Consider the following 25063-nt stretch of genomic DNA (forward strand, 5'->3'; position numbering starts at 1 on the left):
GGAATCATCGGCACAGATCCGTTTTTAATAGTAGGGGGGGGGGGGTATAAAAATTGAAATACTTTGCGAGCGAAGCGAGCAACCTTAGGCTGGGGGCCAGGGGGCCTTGAGTAATTTATAGGGCGTTTCAATTGATTTCTCAGCACATAAAAATTCCGCCAAAAAGAATACAATTATTTTTGCTGTTCAAAAGTGAAGGGGACAATCCCCACTAAAAAAATATGTGGGGGGAATGTCTCCCCGTCTACCCAGGTGCATTGTCTAAAAGGACCGAAATTTACGCCAATTAAAGTAAAAAAAAAATCATTGTAACAAAATACACAATTATGTTTTTAAAAAAAAATGGGGGGGGGGGCAACACTCCCCTATGATTGATATATGAAAAAAAAAATCGAAGTCAAAACTCCTGCACAAAAAAACATTTTATTCTGAATATGTTTAAAATACGAAATATTACAATTATTCACATCTACAGGTATACCATTCTTAATTGAATATTTAAATTTCATTTAAAAAAAAATTAAAATAAACACGAATTATAATTTATAATATAATATACTAATAAGGAATATTGATGACTGCACCAGTGCAAATACTATACTACTTAAATTACATGAAAGAAAATATTGTACAGATAAAACTTATCATCTTAATGTACCGTAATATTTAAAAACGTTATATCGCAGTGCACTAATACAGCAACCCCATTCTGCAGCTGTCACTAGGTAGATTGTAACCGACCATTGACAGTCATCTAGAATCATGACGGGAAAATAAAGCGCTTAAAATTCTACATAAAGAAACAGAAACACTGCTGTTGAAATAAATCGTATACTTTAATACGAAGACACGATTATTGTACAAAACTGTACTGACTTACTGTAGGCTAAAAAGGATGATAGGATAATAATAATAATAAGTACAAAACAAGTTATTTCCGGATTACGTCGAACGGGTGGAGTATTATACACATGAACAAAAATTAAAAAATTCACAGCGCGATTTGAAAGCATCTTGGCACAAAACATTTTTCGAGAAAAGTGCAATATGATGCCATTTGATTGACTTCACTACTAAACAATACATTAAAGTAACAAAATAACAAACACCGTTTCGTCAAGATTTTAAAAAATATTCTAAAAGAAGAATTTTTTTGGTCGTACTGTATTCATTTAAGTCATACAAAATTAGACGTCTGAAAGCCCTTTAAATGTCTATACAATATTTTCAAAGCTCGAAAATCAAAACACCAAACTGAAAAATTATGTTATATCATATGTTTTATCCACAAAATACAAGCACCTATTCCACTTGTTAGATGTACAGCACCCTGATGACAAAGAATAACAATCTTAGTATACAGACAATATAGTCACATTGCTCTGATGCGCACTACGATAATAATGTTCCATGTTAAGCTTGGTTCCCACTAGAGACGAAAACGCAAGGACATAGACGCAACGCAAGCGTGTTGACCAATGACAAGCGACAGTTTGAATAATCCATCGCTTGTGATTGGTCGAATCACTGACGTTGTGCTTACGTTCTCGCGTTGCGTCCTAGTCGGAACCAAGATTTAGATACCAGACACAATGCAACATACACATTGAGATACAATTGTAAATAATTCAATATCGTAGCTCTACATATACGTTTACATTCTGGTATACCTTAGTTAAATGTCTATGATAATTTTAACTGTGGGCCTATACACCGATTCCCCCACGCTACCTACAAAACTTTAACCACCAAGTTAAGGGATAGAGATATATATTTATAGTGAACCTTTATGGTTAAGATAACAAAATTACGGAGTTTACCCGAATCGGTATCCACTGCCCGATACGTTTCAATATACGCCTATTTTGAATAAAATTAACAAACAAATTAACAATACGATATGAAATTATAACTACTGTAAATAATACAGTATTCACCGAAAGGGTTGGTAATACAGCATTCACCGAAAGGGTTGGTAATACAGCATTCACCGAAAGGGTTGGTAATACAGCATTCACCGAAAGGGTTGGTAATACAGCATTCACCGAAAGGGTTGGTAATACGTTTGGTAGTTTAAAAAAGTGGATCATTTTACTGAACTATTATCAAAAATAGATTATATAAAATAATAATTTACAATTATATATTCATGTATATCTCTATATACTTTTAGTATATAAACATTATTTTGCAATATATATACACAATGGTTAATTGTCCACGATTTGGTATTAGATGTCGGATTTAGTTTAAATATATATTAGTAGTACCTATTTTAACAGTGAGGGTGTTAAACGTTTTGAACTTCTCCACATTTTCATTATTACGTTTAAAATGCATAGATAAATATATACACAGACAAGGGTTTACCAGGATAGAAAATATTGTATACTTCCATATCTTCTTATTGAATATAAAAATATATATTTGCAAATGGTTGCCGAAGAGTCAAAATCACATCAATCAATTTGCATAACATTTGAATAATTGCATAAGTTAATCATATCTTTTGGATATTATTAAATTATTGTTTCACCTGTCAGCTGTAAAACCACTTTTTGCAAATTAACTGTTAGTATAGTTTATAGTGGAATGTGTTTTGGCGGCAAATGCCTTCCATATGAAATGGAAAGTACTGGACATCTTGTTGTGGTTCGTTACAGTCTTTGTAGAGGCAATATTTATAGAAATAGGGACATACTAATATAGTGAAATGGTGAACAATGGTCTACAATTGATTTGGGTAAAAGATCATAATAAACCATTTGGGGCGCTATACACACAATGGTCAGATTATGTAGTTTAATTAATCTACAATTAACATTGCTTAATATTTGCATATAATTTAGAAGATTAAATAAATTCAAAATTTTCTCAATGATATGATTTTAGATATTTTGGCATCAAGTGCCTTCCATAGACACACAATATATGCATAGATATAGATTTATAGATTTAAAATATATATATTTTTAATTGATTTAAATTACATAAGATTAACATTATTTAAATATAGCCCTGTTAATCAGTGCTCCGTACCCTAGAATATAAATTCCAAGAAAATATCTAAAAATAAACTTTCTTGTTCATCTGTGATATAAACTACAAAATTAAAATCTTAGTTGCAAAATAACTATCTATTATTTACACCTACACCTAATATTAAATTGAGCACGAACTCATCATCAGTTTTTAAAAAGTGTCCTATAAAAATTATCTTTCAATTTACTTTTTTCAAATCTAAAATTGTTCTGTGACAGTTCAGTCTTCAAATATAATCAGTACATTTGGATTTAAATATCATTGCAGCAAACAAATAAAACAGACTTTTCAAAATCTTTACCAAAAAAATCAAAATCAATCAACATCTACAGAAATATACATAAAACTAAGGAAATACAGTTTTCCTCATATTGCAGTCATGTTTACTACATATGCCTTCAGTTATTGTATATCACAAGTATCAAATGCAATATCTGTCTACACTATCAAACTTTTTTTGACAAAAAAATGTGATGTGTCCATATATGGACACGATGATGCCATATCACTACCATATTTGGGCACATCATGATGTCTCTAAATATGGTAGTGATATGCTTAAATATGGTAGTAATATGACATCATGTCCATATATGTCACACAAAGTTTGATAGTGTAGACAGAGCTTAAGTTTGTTTCCTCTAAAAGCACTTGTGGGTGTGTGAGTATGGACAGGGATGTTCATGTTCATATTTTATTGTCTATAGCCAAGTCACGGATGGATCTACTGAACATTAAAACAAAGTCTGTCCCTTTATAACAACAAAAATGGATGTGCTCTAAAAAAACTATATCTTTGTAGACCATCACTGTGTGTGCATTTTTGCCAATTTCTCAATCATTTAATTATTTCTATGAGTAAATACCTTTTGGATTTAACTACCTGGATGGAGACACTGAATGAAATGAGCTACCACACTAACTGAATGTGCTGTATCTACTAATGTGACTGTCAAGTGCAATTGTAATAGTTTACTGACCTGGGTTTGACCTGGGTTTAGCTATGCAAGAGATTAATCCAATGAGCTTAAACCAGTTATGCATGAACGGTTTTTCCTGTCTTGTCCCAATCAAATTAGCTCTAGTCTCTTTCTTCTTGTATATTACTAAAACTAAAAGGTTCTTACACAATAAACTTTGACCTATTTTAGATACAGTACAGTACATAACAGCCTTATGGGCCACGAGGCCCAAAGAGGCTAGGTAAGGTAAGATACAGTACAGTACTACAAACCTGAATAATAGATATGTCTTTTTAATTAGGAAAGTAACAAACCATTGTCCCATCAAGGGGTCACCTAGACTCGTTCAAATCAGGACTTTCAGGAATGGGTCTAGTTACGGGACCTGGGTTTGATATCTCCGGTCGTCTTGGCGAGGAATGCCTGCTGCGTGTTGATTGTGAAGCTCTGTATGTAGATCGTATTTTAGACATTCTTCGAACTGCAAATTTGTTTGCCCGATCTTTCAACTCGAAAGCAAAATTCTGGAACTTGAAGCCAAGCAGATCTTTGAATGGCTGTAAAATAAAAATATAAATTCTATATAGTAATGCATATATATTAATATTATTTTTCAAAGTAGTAATATTTGTTAGTGTTAGTTAAAACTGGTGAAAGAAAAATAGAAATAAGAAAATGAAAGAGATTATGCAGAGGCTAAATCTAGGTTCTAGAATACAGCAGAACACCCCTATTCAGAGACAACCTATATGGGCACTTTCCTGTGAAACGAACAAGGAGAAATATGTTTTAACACTGTGGCCAACCTCTATTCAGAGGACACTCCTAATAAAGGGACACCCTTAATAGAGTCTTTCACACCTGTTCCAGCACGGTTCCAATCCGGTGAATCGAATATAAATTTTTCGATTTCACGGCGCTCCACATGTCGATGTGCCAATTGATATGCGCATAGCCACGTGAAAATGGAACATTGATGTTCGATCTGAATTGCCGGCGGCAGACCGGAACCGTGCCGGAACTGTGTGAAAGACCCTTAATGCTACTGCATCATAGAGTTAGTAATATCACATTATCACAATATGACATTTAATCAAAACTTTTTTTTTTTGGTTCTCACTGGGCATGCTCAAAAGCTTTACATAATTTGAAGATATTCAACATAAAACATGCTGTTTAAACATTTGCTTTCCATGCAGTAAACAATATTCTTTCTAAATATTGTATTTATTATATTTTTTCAGTAGCAGATGCTTTTTAAAATAATTTTCCATCATTGAATATACTCTGCACAATCATGATCAATCAATTTATATTGCTCATAAACTATTAAAATTAACTATTTTGTTAAATTTAAGAAAGAATTATATGCAGGCAGCCAACAATCACCAAATTGGTGCATGGTAGCTACATGCTTCCTGATGGGTCAAAGGTTAAAGGTCATTTAATGAGGTGTTGATAAAAGTTAGATAGTTTGAAACTAGTTGGTGAAATTATGGAATAATCAAACATTTGATTGCAAAACACGGAAATGAATGGTTTAATTAGTGAAATTGGTCAAATTGTATAATTAGTATAAAAATATGATAAAAGATAACACAAATTAAATAAATTATTTAGTTATACAGAAAAAAAGGGAAAAATTCTGAAATTTTAATGAAATTCTTAGACTCTGTCTACACTATTAAACTTTATGTGATGTGCCCAAATATGGACTTGATGATGTTATATCACTACCATATTTGGGCACATCACACTTTTTAAGTCAAACCAGTTTGATAGTGTAGACAGAGCTTAAAGTGATTTATACAGCATTCAGATGTGCATTGCATTTGATTGGCTGTAGCAAATGCGTTACCCAATCAAAATTACATAACAGAGTTAGTTAGTAATCAATGGTTCACTCATTGCCGGCCTAATATTTTTACAGGATTGACTTGTAATTAGCCTACTGTAGGGGTCATAGTAATCATGTTAATTACAACCAATTATTATCACACAATTGATAAAAATGTGCTGCACATCTCAATAATGTCTTTAAAAAATGAACGATTTAAAAAAAATGAATGATGCTGAAAATTAACATCAGAATGAGAATGATCGTCACTAAACTAAAATCTGTATTCTGTAAATAGGTTATTTTAGCTGTAAAATGGGGGAATGCGAAGACAAGCCAACATCCCACCTCCCCCAACTTAGCGCTACCTATTGGATCCGGCTCTGAAAATTATCAGTCGTGAAAATGAGAGTTAATAATAAACAAATGGATAGTTACGGCATTACAATAAAAAAACAAAAAAAAACAGAAAACTATTGTTAATCACAAAAAAAATAACAAAAATATTACCAAACAACTAAAAACAAGAAGACAATAATGATAAAAAAAATGTAAAAAAAGCTACTCCTCCATAGACTTGTGGAAATTCACTATTTAAGAGCAATCGGCACCAACTGAAGAAAACCCTTTAAGGAATATCTAGTATGACTTGGCAATAAAAGAAGCATTAATAAAAATGATGGTGGACAAAGTATTGTTGTGACTAAAAGAAGCAAATGTATAAAAAAAAATTAAAAAATCAGTAAATAAAACAAACAGAATAAAACATTTGTTTAATTACAAATAAAAAGCAAGCTTTTGCAAGCATGCGCAATACAAACATGCAACTTAGACGCAAAAGGTACTATAATTGACCCATTTATACTCCTGGGTGATATCTGTAGAATGATTGTACCTTGGGATTATATAGCAATACAGGCCTTTTAAGGCGTTCACCTAACACACTCCTAAACTGCCCTTGAAGAGTGCGATTTACAACACGCTTAAATTTGGTAAACACACGAAAATACAAACAGCACACCTACAGTACCCCTGAATGTATTGAGGAGTGCAATTTGTAGCACACCTATAATTTTCAAAAGACAAGGCCTGCAATATCTTTTAATTATTTTAAATTATGTTGTTACATATTGATGTTGATACAACCATAATACAAATTGATAATGGAACTCAATTAGTGTTAAACACCGGAACTGAATTAGCAATGATTTGAACCAAGATGTTGTTAATCAAGTTACATCGCCACTACCTGTAACTTCCACCACACATCTATACGAATTGTTCTTACATTCTACTGAATTACAGTACCATAGACTTGAAATTAAATATTAACTTAGATTGAACCTTAACACAGAAACCCATCTTTCACCGGAAAATTATTAAATGAATTCCAAATATTATTGAAAATATGTTTGCAATTGTTAAATTGACATATTTCACCATTTAATAGTTTAGGGTTTTAATGTTTAAACAAAAAATATATCATAGATAATGTACACCATGTTAGCAATGAAATGAAATGGTTTTGGTGTATCAGTGGTGTAACGCAGAGGCCCAAGTGCCTTTTTAACATATTTTAATGCTTGTTTTTTTCCTCTAGGCACTGCTCAGAGGCCCCTATAAGATCCGGGGCCCCTGGGTTTAGCCAGTGAGCGCTCATAGCTGTTACGCCACTGTGGTGTGTCCCATAAATATTAAAATACATCATTAAAAAAATGATAAATTAAAAATAATAACAAAAACAAGCCTGCTAAATGCAATGCAAGGAGGCAAAGGATCACTCAATACAAGAAGTTGTTTCTAAATGAAACAAACAACAACCACCTACCAAGTACATTTAACTCCATTGATTTCTGGATCTTGATAAGCTCTATGGTGGTATTAGTGAAAAAAATAAACAAATCAAACAAAAAACTAAACATAATATTAAAACAGTTTATCTAAATAGGTTAAAATTCTATGTGTAAATACAAATAGATAATGGCATATACAATATATATATACTGTATGTATATATGACAATAAAAAAAAAATGTGTTGATTTTATTTGTGATAGAACAAATGATTTACAGACTAGTATGTAAAAAAATGATTTTATTTTATTTTATATGAAATGGAAAATCTGGTTGAAGCTATAAAGGATTATGATGGTGTTTTTAATTGATTGAATTTTACGGCCATCATTTAATAATGTATTCAAAATGTACAATAAGCAAATTACTTTTTATTATTGTCAATTTTAGTTAAAATGAGCCAATTTTATCAATATGAATATGAAATTTTTGCCTTATTTTTATCGACATTTTTGGCTGAGAAATTGCTCATTCCGTTGCAATTTTAAACATGTTAATATAATGTTAGAAACTAATTCATGTACACACTACAATATATATATTTGTATATAGAATAATATAAGATCGAAAAAACTTGTTTGTTTGCTGTCAACAACAAGAGCTATTTTAAAAAAGTAATATATAAAATGTCAAAATTTGCATCTTCAATTTGCATTACATTGCTTAGCATAGTAATAGGTTTCAATTTGCGGTACTTTTAAAGAAATAATTAAACAAATTTGCAGAGGCGTTTTTTGGTCATTACAATGTTCAAATGTTTAAACTTAACAGCAAACAAACTTTTTTACAAGGCCTAGCTCTGTATACACTATCAAACTTGATGTGACAAAAAAATGTGATGTGAAGTTGTACAGTATATTTATAAGTGAAACTAGATTCTATAAACTATTTATATATATGTAGTTATAATATATAATTTATTTAATATAATATAATTAGAATTTTATATATAAGAGCATCAACTCACCGAACGGGTCCTGGTAGGTGGTACGGGTGCGACTGTCCTCACATTATTATTACTTCCTTCTGTACATTGTCTCTGAAATTGTTTTTAAAATTAATGATAGTTTACACAAACTGGGCCAAAGAAATTTATATTGTTGTGTGTAAAATGTGTTGGTTATTATTAGACATTTACACAGGATATAAAAAAACCCATACTTTTATACACTTAAATGTGTAGTAATTTCAGTAATGTAAATAATACTTATAATATAGTAGTACAGTGCAACCAATAAAGTGTCCCCTTAATAAGGTATTCTCTGAATAGTGGTTGGCCCAGGCGATAAAAAATACATTTCCCCTCGTTCATTTTACAAGAAACATTCCATTTAATAGGCGTGTCCAGTGGTGTAAAGGCTATGAGCGCCCATTGGCTAAACCCAGGGGCACCAAGGCTTATGGGGGCTCCTGGGTTTATGGGGGCTCCTGAGTTTATGGGGGGCTCCTGAGTTTATGGGGGGCTCCTGAGTTTATGGGGGCTCCTGAGTTTATGGGGGACCTTGAACAGGGTCCAGAGGAAAGGCTTTAAAATATGTCGAAAAAGGCTGATACCTTCAGAGTTGGAGGCCTGGGGCCACTTAGTGTTTCAACGATTAGGGGTATTCCAAAAGAGGGTTTCTTCTGTACTAGGTTTCAACATACCTTTGTATTTAATAAACACCCTAACCAATAATAAACATCTTCTTCTGTTTCTACTAGTACTGCCCTGAAAAATATAAATAAACACATTTTTACTAAAACATAATTAAAACCCCCACACATAAGTGGTACACACAGGATTGTAAATAATTATATTCTCATCATATCGATTATAAAAATATAATATATTGGTATTTCTTTATGGCCTAAACAGCTGTTTTTTTTAATTATTACTGGTAAAATATTTGATGTTCTTTAAATAAGTAATTATATATTTATTTTTTTTATTTTATTTTTTTTTTTTATTTAATCGGTATATAAAAATATATTACAAAACGACAGTCAAAGACTGAAATGAATTGTATTACAAATAAATAAAAATTAGTTAAAATTGCTATAAAAATAGAAACATCTTATTAAAATTAGATATCGTACCATAAAATTATAAACCATACATGAATAAAAAAAACCTTAAAACATTCACTTATTACATATCTTAAAAAAGAGCTAGTGATGCCTATTAATTATATCCACCATGGTGGGAACTGGAGACGACCCAAGTCTGCTGGTTTTACAATGAGGTACTTCTAGAAATCGGTTGAATCTGAGAGACCGAGCTGGCTTATGAAGAGGGGGAAGTATTTCTCTAAACAGCTCGGATTTTAGTAAGCCTTCCCCGAAAGACAACACCAGTTTGTTTCTTCTCTCAACAAGAGTAGGTAAACCAGTAACAGACAATGCATGATCATAGCACAAATAGTTGTTACCTAGCATGATTCGCAATGCTCTCTTTTGTACCTTTTCAATAGACTTGGACATATTCTTAGTGATAGCACCATGCCAAACAGGGGCAGCATATTCTAAAATAGGTCTTATATAAGCCATATAAACAGTCAACAGATCATTAATTAAGATTCCAACTTTTTTCAAAATGCACAAAGAAAATAAACGTCTAGAAGCTCTAGACACAATATTATTAGTGTTAAGTTCCCATTTCAGGTCATTTTGAATGATTACACCAAGAAGCGTCATGTGATCAACTACTTGTAAAATGGAACCACTCAGACTAAAAGAAGGTGATATAATATCGTCCGACTTGTCCTTAAGAAAATTGACAACCAAGATATGGCATTTGGAGGGTTTGGGTATCATGTTATTGGATGAACACCAAACACTCAGATCATCTAACAGGGATTGCATGGAAGGCAAATCACCTTTGCGAACGACCTCCCCAAGTGTGAGGTCATCCACATATTTCAATCGTCTGCAGCAATCAACACAAGCATCGTTAATAAGTACTAGGAAAAGTACAGGGCCAAGCAATGTCCCCTGTGGGACACCACAAGTCAGTGACTTGGAAGATGACAAAGTCCCAGCAAACTTGGTGTTGAGAGAACGGGAAGTGAGAAAGCTGCAGACGATGGGAATTATGGACGACCTCACACCCAGTTCAATCAACTTTATAATAATAACATTATGATCAACACGATCAAAAGCTTTAGTAAAGTCAGTGGCACATAGGTTCACATAACATTTACCCTTCTCAACATCTTTGAGTGTAGAGTCAATAAGACTAACAAGATAGTGAGTTGAGGAAGCCTTTTTCCTACTACCAAATTGACGAGAATCTAATTTACCCTTAATATCTTCAAGAATCCACTTAACAATAAAAGATTCAAATACCCTGGCAAGAATATAGGTAAGGGAAATAGGTCTAAGGTCAGAGACAGAACTAGCATTCACAGTTTTAGGAATGGGAACTGCAGTAGCCCTTTTCCAAAGGTCGGGGAAAACACCATCCTTCAATGCATGATTGAAGATATCCGCAACAGGTTCAGCAAGTTCAGGAGCAAAATCTCGATATAATTTAATAGGGGGTTCATCTGGATGGCCAGCTTTGTTAGGCTTAAGATTACAAAGGGCTTTTAGGACCTGACCAGCATTTAAACAGCAGGTGTATAATATTTCAATGACAAAATATCTGAATTTTAAAACAGAACTTTTGTAAACACCATTTGGGAGATTGACTGTATATTGCTAAATCTTAATTGTCAACATAACTATTTATCTATCTATCTATCTATCTGTCTATTATCTACCTATGTTAGAATATTTGGGTCTTTATTTAGAGTAACATTTGTCTATTGTTATCATTTGTCAGTCTATTGTACATAAATCATGAATAACATTTTGAATTGATTCATCATTAACGATATATTAATTGGTTTAGGTGTATGTACAGGTTTTTCAATATAAAAAATTAGCAAATGATCAGTTATATCTGATATAAGGATACCAGTGGTGATTTCTATAGTTTTGCATATGTAATATAGCACAAATTGATATATAGATGGACAACTATACACACTTAATATAATCCAATATGGTACCTTCACACTTGGGTCTTTTAAATGTACTAATTTACAATTATTTTGTCATTAAAATTTAATGAAATGAAAATTATAATACCTTAGCATTACAGGATCCTCTTTTCTATCGATGAATGTGAATCCAAATCTGATGCAAAAAGTGAATAGTATATTTTTAGTAATTTTAAGGTAAAGTTTTAGCTACAAAATGTGAAAAATAGTCACTTTAAGGTAAAGTTTTAGCTACAAAATGTGAAAAATCGTCATTTTAAGCTAAAGCTACGAAATGTTTAAAATATAGTCATTTTAGGCTATTAAATGTGGAATCATGATATAAAAATAAAATTCTACAAAAAAGTATTTAAATAAATTTGAGACATTTACTTTCTGTAAATTATATATTAATATAGTAATATGAATACAAATTAGAATTTTAAAAAAACAAAATAAAAGTTAAAAACATGGATGACAAAACTTGTTGAATTTGAACCAGGCCCCTCTCACTTACATGATGACAATCTAAACCACTAGAGATAAACACAAGAGAGCATTTATTCTACTGAAATGTTTATATGAAATGTGTATTTTGAAATATTAAAGTATTTCTACTCACTTTGAAGACTTAATTTTCTTTTCCACTCCAAAGTAGAACACAATATCAGAGACTTTGGACGAGTAAACTGGTTTGTCCAACTTTAAAATATGAAGAATAAAATACATAAAAAAGATGACATAATGACAGTATGAAAACTTATACAGTAATTGCTATTATATGCAGACTGTGATTGCAATTGCTAAAAGTTGAGACAAATAGAGAAAAAGCACTTTGAAGGGAAACTGTAAAGTAGAAGTAAAAATAAAAAGACTTGTTGACATAAACTTTTCAATTTCATAAACATTTTAGTTCTGTACGCACTTGAATAGTATACCTTTAGAACGGTTTTGAATAACCTCATGTTGTTTTGTACCATTTAATAAAAAAAATTGTTTTTCCAGTGGCCACCCAGTAAAAGCACTGCAAACCACAGCTATAATATCGACAGAGGTTCATAAAGACACTCGGCCAGAGCTTAAAACTGGAATTCCAGTGTACATATCTGACCCTGTGCACTTAAAATAACCCAGTGTGTCTTTTGGAAAATTATCCCAGTGGTTTGGTCCATTTTGTCTCCTGTCATTAGATTAGACTAAAGAAACCTATGAATGTTATGGAAACCACGTGGAAATGAAAAGAAAAGGAACAAATTAATTTTCAATACCAGCTACAACAATCAATTTTTAATTAACGTTTTTTTGTTTAAATTCACCTTTTTGTCTTTGTAGCATTTGACATCCATGCCTGTAACCTCAAAATATGCTTTCTTTATTTTCTTCTTTCCACAGAAGGTGACTTGACTACTAGCATTCACCAATGTAAGATACTATACAACAAATAAAATGATACTGTACTTAAATTTGAATTTTAAATTGAATTGTATTTAAGTTATTTTTTGCACTTAAGCACTGCTTAATTATCTTAACTTAATGTTAAGCCCTGGTGAACTGATCATGGTATGGCTTAAAGCTCTGTCTACACTATAAAACTAGTTTGACAAAAAATGTGTGATCTGCCCAAATATGGTAGTGATATGCCAAAATATGGTAGTGCTATGATGTCATCATGTCCATATACTGTATGGGCACATCACATTTTATTGTCACATAAAGTTTGATAGTGTAGACAGAGCCTTATTTTTTGTGACAGCCATTGGTACATAGGAGGCTTAAAACTTGCATGTAGACAGAGCTTAAGAATTGGATTCGCAGGGTGAATAATGAATAGAACCACTGGCTCTTAATATATTATTGAAAAGCTTCAAGCATTGTGAAATATGTAGCATGGCATATTGTTCTGCTTCATACCTTTTCAATTTTCTTCTCTAGGTAGTTGCTTTTTATACATATATAGTTGTCTGACCTCATTCCATCATCCCAACTTAAAATCTCTGCCAGTATCTTCTCATGAGGATTAAAAACGCGCTCTAAAAAAGAACATTCCATTTCACAATGATTATAGACTATCAATTTGTCTTCGCAACAAAGACACAATTATTTTATGTTCTGCTGTGGTAGCCAAAACATGGGCAAAACCAGCACTCGCATACATTGATGTACTAGAGACGGATACTGGTATGCAGAGAGATGAACTGGCTGTCACAATGGCAGATACGAAATTATAAGTTTAAAAACTTACTTTTTATAATATCATTACTATGTAAAGTTTTTGATATTAATATTTTCATATATATACAGTTCATATTTTAATTGTTTTAATAGCTAATGAATTTCTCCTTTGGAGATCAATAAAATTATTCTGATTCCGATTATTTATTTTTCAAATTTGTTTTCGATAAGCCATTTTAATAGCACGTAATAACTGGATCGGAAAAAAAATTATTTACCTGAAAAAAATGTAATTTAAAGCAAAAAAGTACTTAAATGGTCTGTCAGGTTTTTGGTTAAAATTAACCGTTTCTTTTGTCTTTTTATAAATGAAATGATAATTTTTGTTTTGGCTTTTTTTGACAGAAGTGTATAACTTCACTTAAAACTTCAAAATGGCCTATTTAAAGTCTGATTTATAAATCTTCATTTGTCATGTTTTTGGGGGACAATACATATTTAAGAAATTTAAACAATTTTTATGCTTTATGATATTCCTCCATATTCAGACCCACATATTATATTAAAGGGGAACGTTTGTCCCAAAGGTGTCCCTTTAATAGGGGTTCTACTTCATAAAAGAATTACTCACCGAGTTCGCCATTACAAATGACCTCAAATACAGAGACCTGGGAGGGTGGCATGTTTATCTTGTTTGTATCAATTAAAGTTTGAATGAGTTCTGATGTTGTCATTGATTCACTTATCTGTAAGAAAGAAAACAAAATGCTATAAAATTTATTTGTATAATAATAAAATGTATAATTTAATACTGTATTATGCTTTACTGAAGTTAGTGCCCAGCATGTGATGGCAATTTATACAGTCATACATATTTTGGTATTTTATTATTTATTCTTTCTTTATTCTGCAGGCACTTTCAGTACTAGTGCACTGATTTTCGAAGTGGTACAGTAATTGGAAATATCATAACAAAGTAAAGACAAAGAGTAATTAAAATTATAAATAGAGAAAATATACATTAAAAATAGAAATCAAGCAGTTGTTTAGTTTATATCACAAAGGTACTACACTACAACTCGAACAAGCAATCCACCATGAAGAGGGACGACCCAACATGGCTGAATCCTCAATCATCCAATCAGATAAGCCAGTTTTAAGTCACTCCCACTACTCAGTCATGCAGCACTTTCCATGATCAGCACTTGTTCACGTGTTGTGAATGTCCATTGTATGTACACAGCTTTATGTTCAATCCAAAGGATGAGGCAATGAGAGTAAGGCATCTTGCAAGGATACAAGCAATTGGGCAATTTGACTGATCTCGAACCCATGCCTCTGACATGATACTTAGATTCCCTTACTATTATGCCATATCACTCAAATTACATTGTTTCATACTTGCCTGAACATCAATAGACTCATTTTCTGACTTTGGTCCTATGTACAGTGTCACATGCATGTCATTCTTAACTGGAGGTGGAGTTAGAAGTTGATTTTCTGACAACCGTGCCATGAATAATCTCTTTGCGTCAAGTTTATTCTGCTCTTCCTGGGTAACTTCAAATATTGCACCATAGTTCAACATTAAATCACCGATTACACTAATCTCATAATTCGCTGCACCAAACCCACCAGCAGAATTCTAAAAATAAAAAGGGCATCTTATTTTATTTTTTAAGTACCTGTAGTTTACATCAGCTGCTGCTTTTACAGATTTTATTCGAGAGCTTTTCCAACTTTCGAAAGTCCTTGATTGACACCAAACTGTTTAAGGTGATGTCGTGAATAATATTGGTGAACTTTCAACGGCATAGTAAAATTAAGATAAAATTTTTTTATTTTTTACAAACATGTTTCATTGTTACGCTGAATAATATCATCAGTGCAATGAAAACTTAGACGTTTTAGCTATATATGCCCTTATACAGGTGGGTATTTAAATATTCAGAACATAGTTATTTGTTTGTTAAGAGATAGTAATCACAAACAAGGTACACAATGTATACTGGAGTGATTCCTAGTTGATCATAAAATGTATATAATAAAGCATACTTTTGTAAATAGAAAAAAGTTAAATATATTGTACTTTTTATGAATCAAATTGACAAAGTATATCTACGCCTAGTTTACTATTAATCTGAGCGTTTACTTTGTGTTACACCATATTGAGTACTGGGATCAAATTTATTCTGTTAAATCCAATTTCTCTTATAAATTTGTACAATATAGTCACTTACTTTGCCAGACATTAATGTTGGACCGAAGACAGCTGCAAGGTTTTTCGTTTCCATTTTATTTTCCTGTTTGTTGTCACTTACACTGAAAAAGAATGTGAACAACTTTGTACAAATTTTTAAAAACCTTAAGAAGTATTTATCGGTCACTGATGGGAGTTAGACCAGTTCCTGATCACATGGTCACATATAAACTGACCAGCAGTAGGTGGTTCACATTCTCCATTGATCATGATTCCACTGATCATGATCATTTTAAGCGATCAAATAACGTGATCAGCTTTAATCACTCCAACATGATCTCTTGTTGAAATAGTGTTCATTTTAGATTCTACAGTGGACTGACGAACGAGCGCCATTTAATGAAAGCTCGACACAAAAAAAGGAGAGATGAAAGTTGTTATGGGTATATTATCTAGTTCAGTGCTTTTTTAATCTATTCTGAACCGCTTTGTTAAAAGCACTATTTAGTATTTCCAAGTCAGTGTTTGTTTTATTGTTTTTATTTATTTATACTAGGCGACCTCTTCAGTCAACAACTGGTCTCCCAGAGCAGTGGCTGATGTACTAGTACAGTACACCGGGGTAAACCCCTCAAAAGATGTACTAGGTTCTTTAAAGTGCATATGAGTCAGATGTGTACACTGGACCTACGGTTTATAGTCCTTATCCGAGAAGACTCGTTCTTCCACCAGAACCATGGAGCGATTGAGCCTCGAACCCTTGCCGATGTTATGGCTACGTAATTACAGTGCACACATTTTTATTGGTTCTACCACCTAGTAAAGGACCTAGCTTAACTGCTCTTAATAATGTTAAAATATTTACTCATTGAGATGGATGATCAATTCTTTTAGTGTGTTTCGGTTAACTTCTGGAAGCTCCTTCACAAGCTCAGCATATTTTCTAATTTTGCTTGTATTATCTTGAGACGCTAATAAAATAAAAAAATATAAAAAAATTGATATAATGCAGTATTTTCGGACTCAAACAGATACACAGTATAAAATCAAATAATGTAACTGTTAAAAATATATTACGGCTATCAACCATTCACGCTATTTTCACTTGGAAGCAAAGCAAGTACGTAAGCAAACAAAGCTAAGTAATTTGAACAAACATGACGTGGTGGACGTCCAAACTGTCTCTTGTGATTGGTCAAATCACTTGCGTTGCACCTAAGTTGATGCTTGCATCCAAGTTGGACACAAGCTTTAAGCTCTGTATACACTATCAAACTTTATGTGACAAATGTGATGTGCCCATATATGGACACGATGTCATATTACTACCATATTTGGGAACATCACAATTTTTTTTTTCAAACTAGTTTGATAGTGTAGTCAGAGCTTTAGAGTTTATTTTTTAAATTCATTATTTTAAAATTTAATAGAACTATTCCAAACCTGAATTTTTAACCCATTGGTTATACAAATCAGATGTTAATAGTGGATCGTCCAGTTCCCTAAAGTACTGTTTGAGGGCGCTTGTCACATCATGGACAATGTAGTCTTCGTCTAATGTCAGGCGAACTTCCCGAGCATTGTGGTATAGATTCTGTAAGATTTGGTTGACCTTTGATTTGACTCCAGCAAGTCGATATACTCCTTCAGTCTTGAGAGCTGAAATAAATTGATTAATGTCAGGATTTTTTCTAAGGACAACATTATAACTCCACTCACAAAGACTTGTAATAAGACTTGTTTATGTAGAGCATCTTGTGTATATGTTTATCTTGTGAACCTCTGAGGGTCCCTAATGATCAACAATTGCTGGATGGATCACCCTCATTAAAAATGGTAAAACAAAATAAAAAATAAAAATGTTGTATATGTGTACAAATGCGCGCAAATCAAATATTTCTGTGTTCTGATTGGTTGCGCATTTTTCCACATCACAAAAACCGCTTAAAATATTAATATGTCAATTTGTGCGAATATATTCACCTAATGGGAAAAAGGCTTTAATATAGTTCTATTGAATCACACCAAGGCAGTATTAAAGCATTAACTGGTAGGTGTAAACAGACCCCAAAATGAATAAAAGAGAAAAAGTTTTACCATTTTTTTCAACAAAACGAATGCATTCATTGACTATTACTGGAACATTTTCCTTTGTTAGTGGTTGGTTTTCAAGTGAAGTCCCACAATCCTTTGAAAAAAAGGCAAAACAGTAAATAATGATATGATGAACCAACAAAAAATGATTAATATTAATATGAATTATAGTACAGTAGAACGTACAGTAGAACCCCTATTAAGGGGACACTTCTGTGACCCAACAAAGTGTCTTGTAATAGAGATGTGCTCTGAAACGGGTTGGCCGTAGTAGTCAAGTTCCCTATGTATTTTCCATGCATTGTGTTAAAACTTATTGCCATTCACTCATTTTTTTGGAAAAGTTTCCCTTTATAGGGTGTCCCCTTAATAGAAATGTTATATTGGTGTACCAAATGAGAGGTTCTAATGCATTCATTTTTCAAAGTATTATTAAATCAGGGTCAGGTTTCAACCTGACCACTTTTTCACAGAGGCCTTTGACAACCCAGTGGCTTTAACAGAGATTGTTCCCTTTTCTTGTGAAAACTGGACCACTTTATTACTTGTGGCTACATCACTGTAAATATTATGAAAGAATGATTTTATATTTACCAAAACTAAATAGATTTTGTATGCACATAAGTAGATCTTAGGGCATATAAAAGTCTGCCTGAAAATATACTTACAAATAGTGTATTTTGGATTGCCGTATGCCACCTGTCACTATGTTCTTTGTTCTCTGACCTAAGATAAAGACGACTTTTGTCAGGAAAGCAGAGACAAATTGTTTGTTCTGTCAGCGTTTGTCTTTCATCCGGGCCTACATTATCCACATCTATGAGAAAATAAAAAGTTAAAGATGTATAATTGTCCCTCAAAAACATGAAAAATGAAGATTAATAAAATCAGACTTTGAATAGGCCAAAAACAATGTTTATCACTTCCATAGAAAAAAAACACTAAAATAAGTGGTTAAATTAAACTAAAACCTATTGACTGGCAGAAAATTTGACAATTTACAGTTTTTTTTAAAATCTATTTTTGGTCAAAGTGAATAACTATTATGTGACATTAATATATCAATTGGCATATATTGAACAAAAAGATTAAAGTATATATAAATATATCTTTATGTCTGTCGAAAAGAAAACTCAAATTCTATCTGGATGAATGCCAAAACATTCAAATTTGTGTTTTAGTTTTCTATAGATCTAAAAATTAATGAACTAAAACAGTAATTTTTACATTATACTTACATGAATTTGTTAGTTTCCTTAAATCAAGATCTTCCATGCAATCTTTCTCGGCTGAGAAGAACGATAGTTTCTTTCCTTTTAACAAAAATGTTAAACGACGCCAATCAGTCTGATGATGTAAATAAAAAGCATTATATTGTAAAATTTAAAAATAATACAACTGCAGATGTGGTGGTGTTATTTTGTCATATTGGTGTGGCATATGCAAAATTTCAAGGATGATAAAAGGACATCACACGACTTTATACGGTTTAATGGAAACTTACCGAAGTGCTGCCTTCTTTCTTGTGCAAATGGCCAACCAAATCAAAATTCTGCAGAAAAATATAATTAACTTAAAAATTGTTTCATGATCATAACAATTATAAGACAATCGTGATAATAATGATGAATGTGAGTATCTCATGTAAATATGAAAATTATAAAAGTTAAAAATATGCTTACACTTAAGTAACTCCACATAACCTGGGGTGTCAGAAACTGAAGAGAAAAAAAAGAATATTTGTATAAAGTAGTTAAATTCATACAAACACAGTCATTAGGGCACAAATTTTAGAAGAACTGTGCATTAAAGTATGATTATATATATATTTTTTAAGCTTGACTATGATACCTTGGCTATTATATACATCCACTCTTGCTTTTCCTCAGCTGATTCTGCGCTAAACAAGTAACTTCGACCACTGACTACACCCATCTCAAAACAGTGCTCATTTCTGGAAAATTTGGTACAATAATTATTCATTTTTTTAAAACACTACTGTAATAGAAATTACCAGTCAACAGAGGAAATTTGAAAGCAATTGTTTTATGTCAGGTAGAAAAATAACTTATCATGCTAAGTATTACAGTTATAGTCATACCAGACATGCAATGATGTGAAAAAGAAGATTTAAACAAACTTACCCTGGCCTTGGTTGACTCTCCCCAATGATTTGAATATCTATACCTTCAATGGTGTTCTTCACATATGGACTCTGTGATTCCAAAAAATGATTAAAATTAATTTATCTACTTCCTAATTGTATACTATTTTCAAAAGTACAGTAGAACCTCTCTTAAGCTCTGTCTACATTATCAAACTAGTTTGACGACAAAAAAAAGTGTGACATGCCCATATATGGTAGTGATATGACCCAATATGGCAGTGATATGACATCATCATGTCCATATACATGGGCACATCACATTTTTTTGTCACATCAAGTTTGATAGTGTAGATAGAGCTTTAAGAAGACACCTTCAGGACTTAACAAATTGTCCTCTTAACAGGGGTGTTCCCTGGATAAGGGTTGGCCATAGTGTTGAAACATCTATTTCCTCCTGTTCCTTTCACAAACTAAGGGTGTTCCCTGAATGTCCCAAAAGAGGTTGTACTGTATAAATTCAGACACTTTTAGATGATGGCAAGGATACACTCAGCAGTGGCATAACACAGAGGCCTGAGGCCCCTGCTTTAGGAATCCTAATTGGCCCTATAAAGCTGGAGGCTTCGGGTGCCTGAGGCCCCTGCTTTAGGAATCCTAATTGGCCCTATAAAGCTGGAGGCTTCGGGTGTTTTTAGCCTTTTCCAACATATTTTCAGTGAAAACTATCAGTGAGCGCTCATAGCCGTTATGCCACTGACACTCTGGTGTGGAACAATACCTTTTCATCAACTGAATATGAGAAGGTTCCATTCTCCAATCTGCAATATCTCCTTTGGAACTCTTTTCTTCCTACACCAGTCTTAAATAGGTATCCTGACTTCCTGTCTTCATCCGTATCCCTCCTCGTATGTACTGGTATTGAGGGCGCTTCAGCTGTATTACCAGGGATGTACCTTGGGGGCGGCCTTTGAGTTGTAAAGTCTGTGCAACAATATAAAACCATACATTAAAGAAAGCAAGCACAATAATTGTTTACACATTCAACTGCATTATCGCTGAATTACTTAAAAAGATTTTTTTCTATTTCAATTTAAATTATTAAAAAATAAATATATCTATATCCAGTCAGCTTGACAAAGAAATAGTGTTACAAATGAAACTCCTATTAAGGGGACACCATCAGGATACAGCAAAGTGTCCCATTAATAGCAGTGTCCCTTGAATAGAGGTTAAACGTAATGTGTTAAAAAACGTATATTGGCCTCATTTATTTTATAGGAGGTGTCCACTTAATAGGGGTGTCCTAAAGAATGGGTGTCTACTGTATCTGAAAAGCTTGATATTTCTCTGTATTTCTTTAATATCAATTTTGCTTTTATATAGATGTTATATTGTATACAGTTATTATCTCAATTGCGATTCAGCTACTTGTACACAGTACAGTAAATTTAACTTAAAAATATATCAATTATAACTATATTGTATATTGTATAAATCTATAATTCCAAGGGATAGACACTTTGCTGATGTATTAATCTGTGATACAGATCTACAGACATATTTGTGGTTTAAACTCTCGATACAAAGTTTTTCTGTTTACAATGAATGACAATTCGTTTAGATTAAATGAGTGACAAATCATTCGTATTCTTATTATTTGAATTAGATAAATTTTCAATTTCTGACTCACCTGAATCTTTGTTAAGATGAAATATTTCCTAATAAAATACAAAAAACACTGTAATTAGTGACTAATGATATGTACATCAATTAATGTTAATTAGAAGTTGCCACATCTAAGCGTGATACATTTCCTATAACTAACATCATCCTCTCATCATTCTATGCTTATAAGGCCCATTTATACTATAACGAGAGACGATGAATAAATAAATGTACATTTTTTCTTACATAAAACAAAAGAAATTAGAAAAGTATTCAATTGCAGATATTTAAATACAGTAGAACCTCTATAAAGACACCTTCAGGAACCAAAAAAGTCTCAATTAGTGTTGAAATATATATATTGCCAATGGTTGTTTCACTGTAAAGTTTCTTCTTTTAATAAGGGTATCCTCTGAATAGGGGTTTCCAAAGGGAGACGTTCTACTGCGATATCAGAAATAATAAAAGACTATATACAAATCAAGGTAAATTACTGAAGAAATGACAATGCATGAGTATAAGTGGCTGGATCTCAATGGAGATACAAATAAAATAAGCACTGAAAAAAATGACAATGCTGTGGGTATCAGTGCCTGGATCTCAATGGAGATACAAATAAAATAAGCACTGAAAAAATGACAATGCTGTGGGTATCAGTGGCTGGATCTCAATGGAGATACAAATAAAATAAGCACTGAAAAAATGACAATGCATGAGTATAAGTGGCTGGATCTCAATGGAGATACAAATAAAATAAGCACTGAAAAAAATGACAATGCTGTGGGTATCAGTGCCTGGATCTCAATGGAGATACAAATAAAATAAGCACTGAAAAAATGACAATGCTGTGGGTATCAGTGGTTGGATCTCAATGGAGATACAAATAAAATAAGCACTGAAAAATTAAAATGCTGTGGGTATTTATTTATTTATTTATTTGTTCTTTCTTTAAACTGAAATACACTTTCAATACAGATGTACTGATTTCCAAAGTAGTTCAGTAAACATATTTACAACAAAAATAAAATATAAAAGAAAAACAAAAAGAAAGAAAACAGATATAAAACTATTTACAATTGTGAAGGCAAAAAGGTTAATACATATATGATTTCTATAGTGAAGATTTAAAAGTTGCCAAAGACATATTATGGAGTTCTGATTTTATATTATTTGGTAGAGAATTCCATAATTTAGTTGATCTATAAACAAAAGTTCTTTTATCCTGAGAGTTATTCCATAACGGAATAGATAAATCATTATTACTTTGGGAGCGAGTGCATTTATTATGGTTATCTACAGTAAATTGAAATAATAAAATATAATAAGTATCTTGGAGCTATTTCTTTTAAACATTTAAATAGCATTATAAGAATATTTTCATTCAAATCAGCGGCTGGATCTCAGTAGCTGGATCTCAATGGAGATACAAATAAAATAGCCAAACACAATAAAGTAAAACAGCCAGAAAAAAAATTAAAACATTTAATAATTATTATCATAACTTGAACTAATAATTATTATCATAACTTGAACTATATAGAATAAATAAATATAATTGGAAAAAAAACTTGGGAATGGCAATATGACCTGGCCATGGGTATTATCAGTAGGCTTTGGAGCTAGGTATGTAATAGTTCGGCCAGGGTACAACTTTTGTCTGATAAGAGCCTTTTACAATCTAACATGAAGATAGCTTTTCTAATTGAAAACTATGATAAATAATGACTCACTAGAAATCTGAACTTTAATAAAAATTTTACAATAGAATCTATTGCAACCTAATTTACAAAAACATTGAATGTATGCTTAAACTTAAAAAATACAAAAATAATTAATTCCATTCTCATAAAAAAACTGATTAGAAATGACATAAATAATACATTTTGAGGTTTTCACATCCTTTCTCCACATTTTTAATATCTTAAAATTTGACATTTCTTCCCCAAAACGTCCCCCGTTTGTCCCCATCATCCCGGTTTATCAATGCAACATGGATGTCCCTGAGAATTCGCTGGAAAGGAAGTGAAATTTAATAGAATATGTTGGCACATAATGACAAAACAAATAAGCGATGTAATATTTAGAGATATATTTTTAAAAAAATACAATTTTTTATCAGTTTTTTTTTCAGAATTGTGTTGTTATGTTGTTATACTGCTTTCTGTGTTGGTGCAATTTTCTGTGTTTTTTTTTATATATATATCTCGGTTGAGGTGACTTTTTCTCCTTCTCACAGATTTCCTCATCTTTATCATTTCAAATTAATTAAATTTCAATATAAGGACAAAAAAGATACTATATCATGAGTAGATGTATTTTATTACTAGTATTTTACAAAATTGACTAAATTTTCAATAAAATTATAAAAAAAATTTGGAGGTAAACATTTTCTTCTTTTATTATGTTGTGATAAAAAGTTGTACTATTTATTTGATTTATACCAACACAGATGAGTTCACGCTATATTTAATTATACCTAAAAGTGTATATTGAATTTTAAAAAAAACCATGCAGAACTAGAAAATGAAACAGGTGCATACGCATACATACGCAAAATAATAATAAAATAAATAATCAATTCCAACTGTATTATTCATAAATATACCAATAAATAAAATTTAAAAAAATTTATAGGATAGGATGCAAAAAAAAATTCCAATTCTGAATGAAATTATTTATAAATATAAATAAGAAAACAAAAATGATACTAATTTATATATAATTTATAGTTTTATATGTTTAACATTTTTTATATAAAATGTTCAATACAATATCTCTGGCTTTAAGAAAAATATGAATTTGTACTTACCATTATGCTTGGGATATTTGCATGGCTAGCAATCTCTAAAGCTGTAAATTAATAAAAAATACTGTAATAATAATACAGTTTTACTTACACTAACACGCTTTATCCACGTTTGCCGCATTTTCGAGCGTTGAAAATCTGCTATAAACATTATAATTCCAAATTTGTTCTCAAGACGTGTGTACTACCCCAAAGGTTCTATATTAATAGTCCTATAGATATTGTGACATTTGTATATGTGCAGAGAAAACAATCATGATGTTTGACACTTGAAAGCATATATCCAAATGCAGTTTACAAAAGTGTATCCTAGTATGACACTTG

General features: G+C 31.8%; 1 protein-coding gene across 3 annotated transcripts in view; it reads right to left on the minus strand.

The window, feature by feature from the left end:
- Positions 1–404: 404 nt before the first annotated feature.
- LOC144842104 (arf-GAP with Rho-GAP domain, ANK repeat and PH domain-containing protein 2-like) overlaps positions 405–25063 on the minus strand; it is a 49010-nt gene continuing 24351 nt past the window's right edge. For 2 of the 3 annotated variants that reach the window (XM_078698471.1, XM_078698470.1), the window contains 22 exons: positions 24743–24783; positions 21959–21986; positions 21047–21249; positions 20306–20376; positions 20013–20115; positions 19844–19879; positions 19666–19713; positions 19400–19508; positions 18830–18978; positions 18165–18255; positions 17511–17726; positions 16933–17038; positions 16108–16189; positions 15273–15512; positions 14499–14613; positions 13607–13725; positions 13012–13125; positions 12318–12397; positions 11805–11852; positions 9339–9402; positions 8662–8733; positions 405–4561 (listed from right to left, as the gene is read on the minus strand). In XM_078698471.1, coding sequence (XP_078554597.1) covers positions 4337–4561; positions 8662–8733; positions 9339–9402; positions 11805–11852; positions 12318–12397; positions 13012–13125; positions 13607–13725; positions 14499–14613; positions 15273–15512; positions 16108–16189; positions 16933–17038; positions 17511–17726; positions 18165–18255; positions 18830–18978; positions 19400–19508; positions 19666–19713; positions 19844–19879; positions 20013–20115; positions 20306–20376; positions 21047–21249; positions 21959–21986; positions 24743–24783 — 2360 coding nt within the window. In that variant the 3' untranslated portion in view covers positions 405–4336. Of the gene's footprint in view, positions 4562–7669; positions 7712–8661; positions 8734–9338; positions 9403–11804; positions 11853–12317; positions 12398–13011; positions 13126–13606; positions 13726–14498; positions 14614–15272; positions 15513–16107; positions 16190–16932; positions 17039–17510; positions 17727–18164; positions 18256–18829; positions 18979–19399; positions 19509–19665; positions 19714–19843; positions 19880–20012; positions 20116–20305; positions 20377–21046; positions 21250–21958; positions 21987–24742; positions 24784–25063 lie in introns of all 3 variants that reach the window. The other variant, XM_078698472.1, reaches the window with a different exon arrangement.

The sequence above is a fragment of the Antedon bifida genome, chromosome 5 (genome assembly GCF_963402885.1).
Source record: "Antedon bifida chromosome 5, ecAntBifi1.1, whole genome shotgun sequence".
NCBI lineage: Eukaryota > Metazoa > Echinodermata > Crinoidea > Comatulida > Antedonidae > Antedon > Antedon bifida.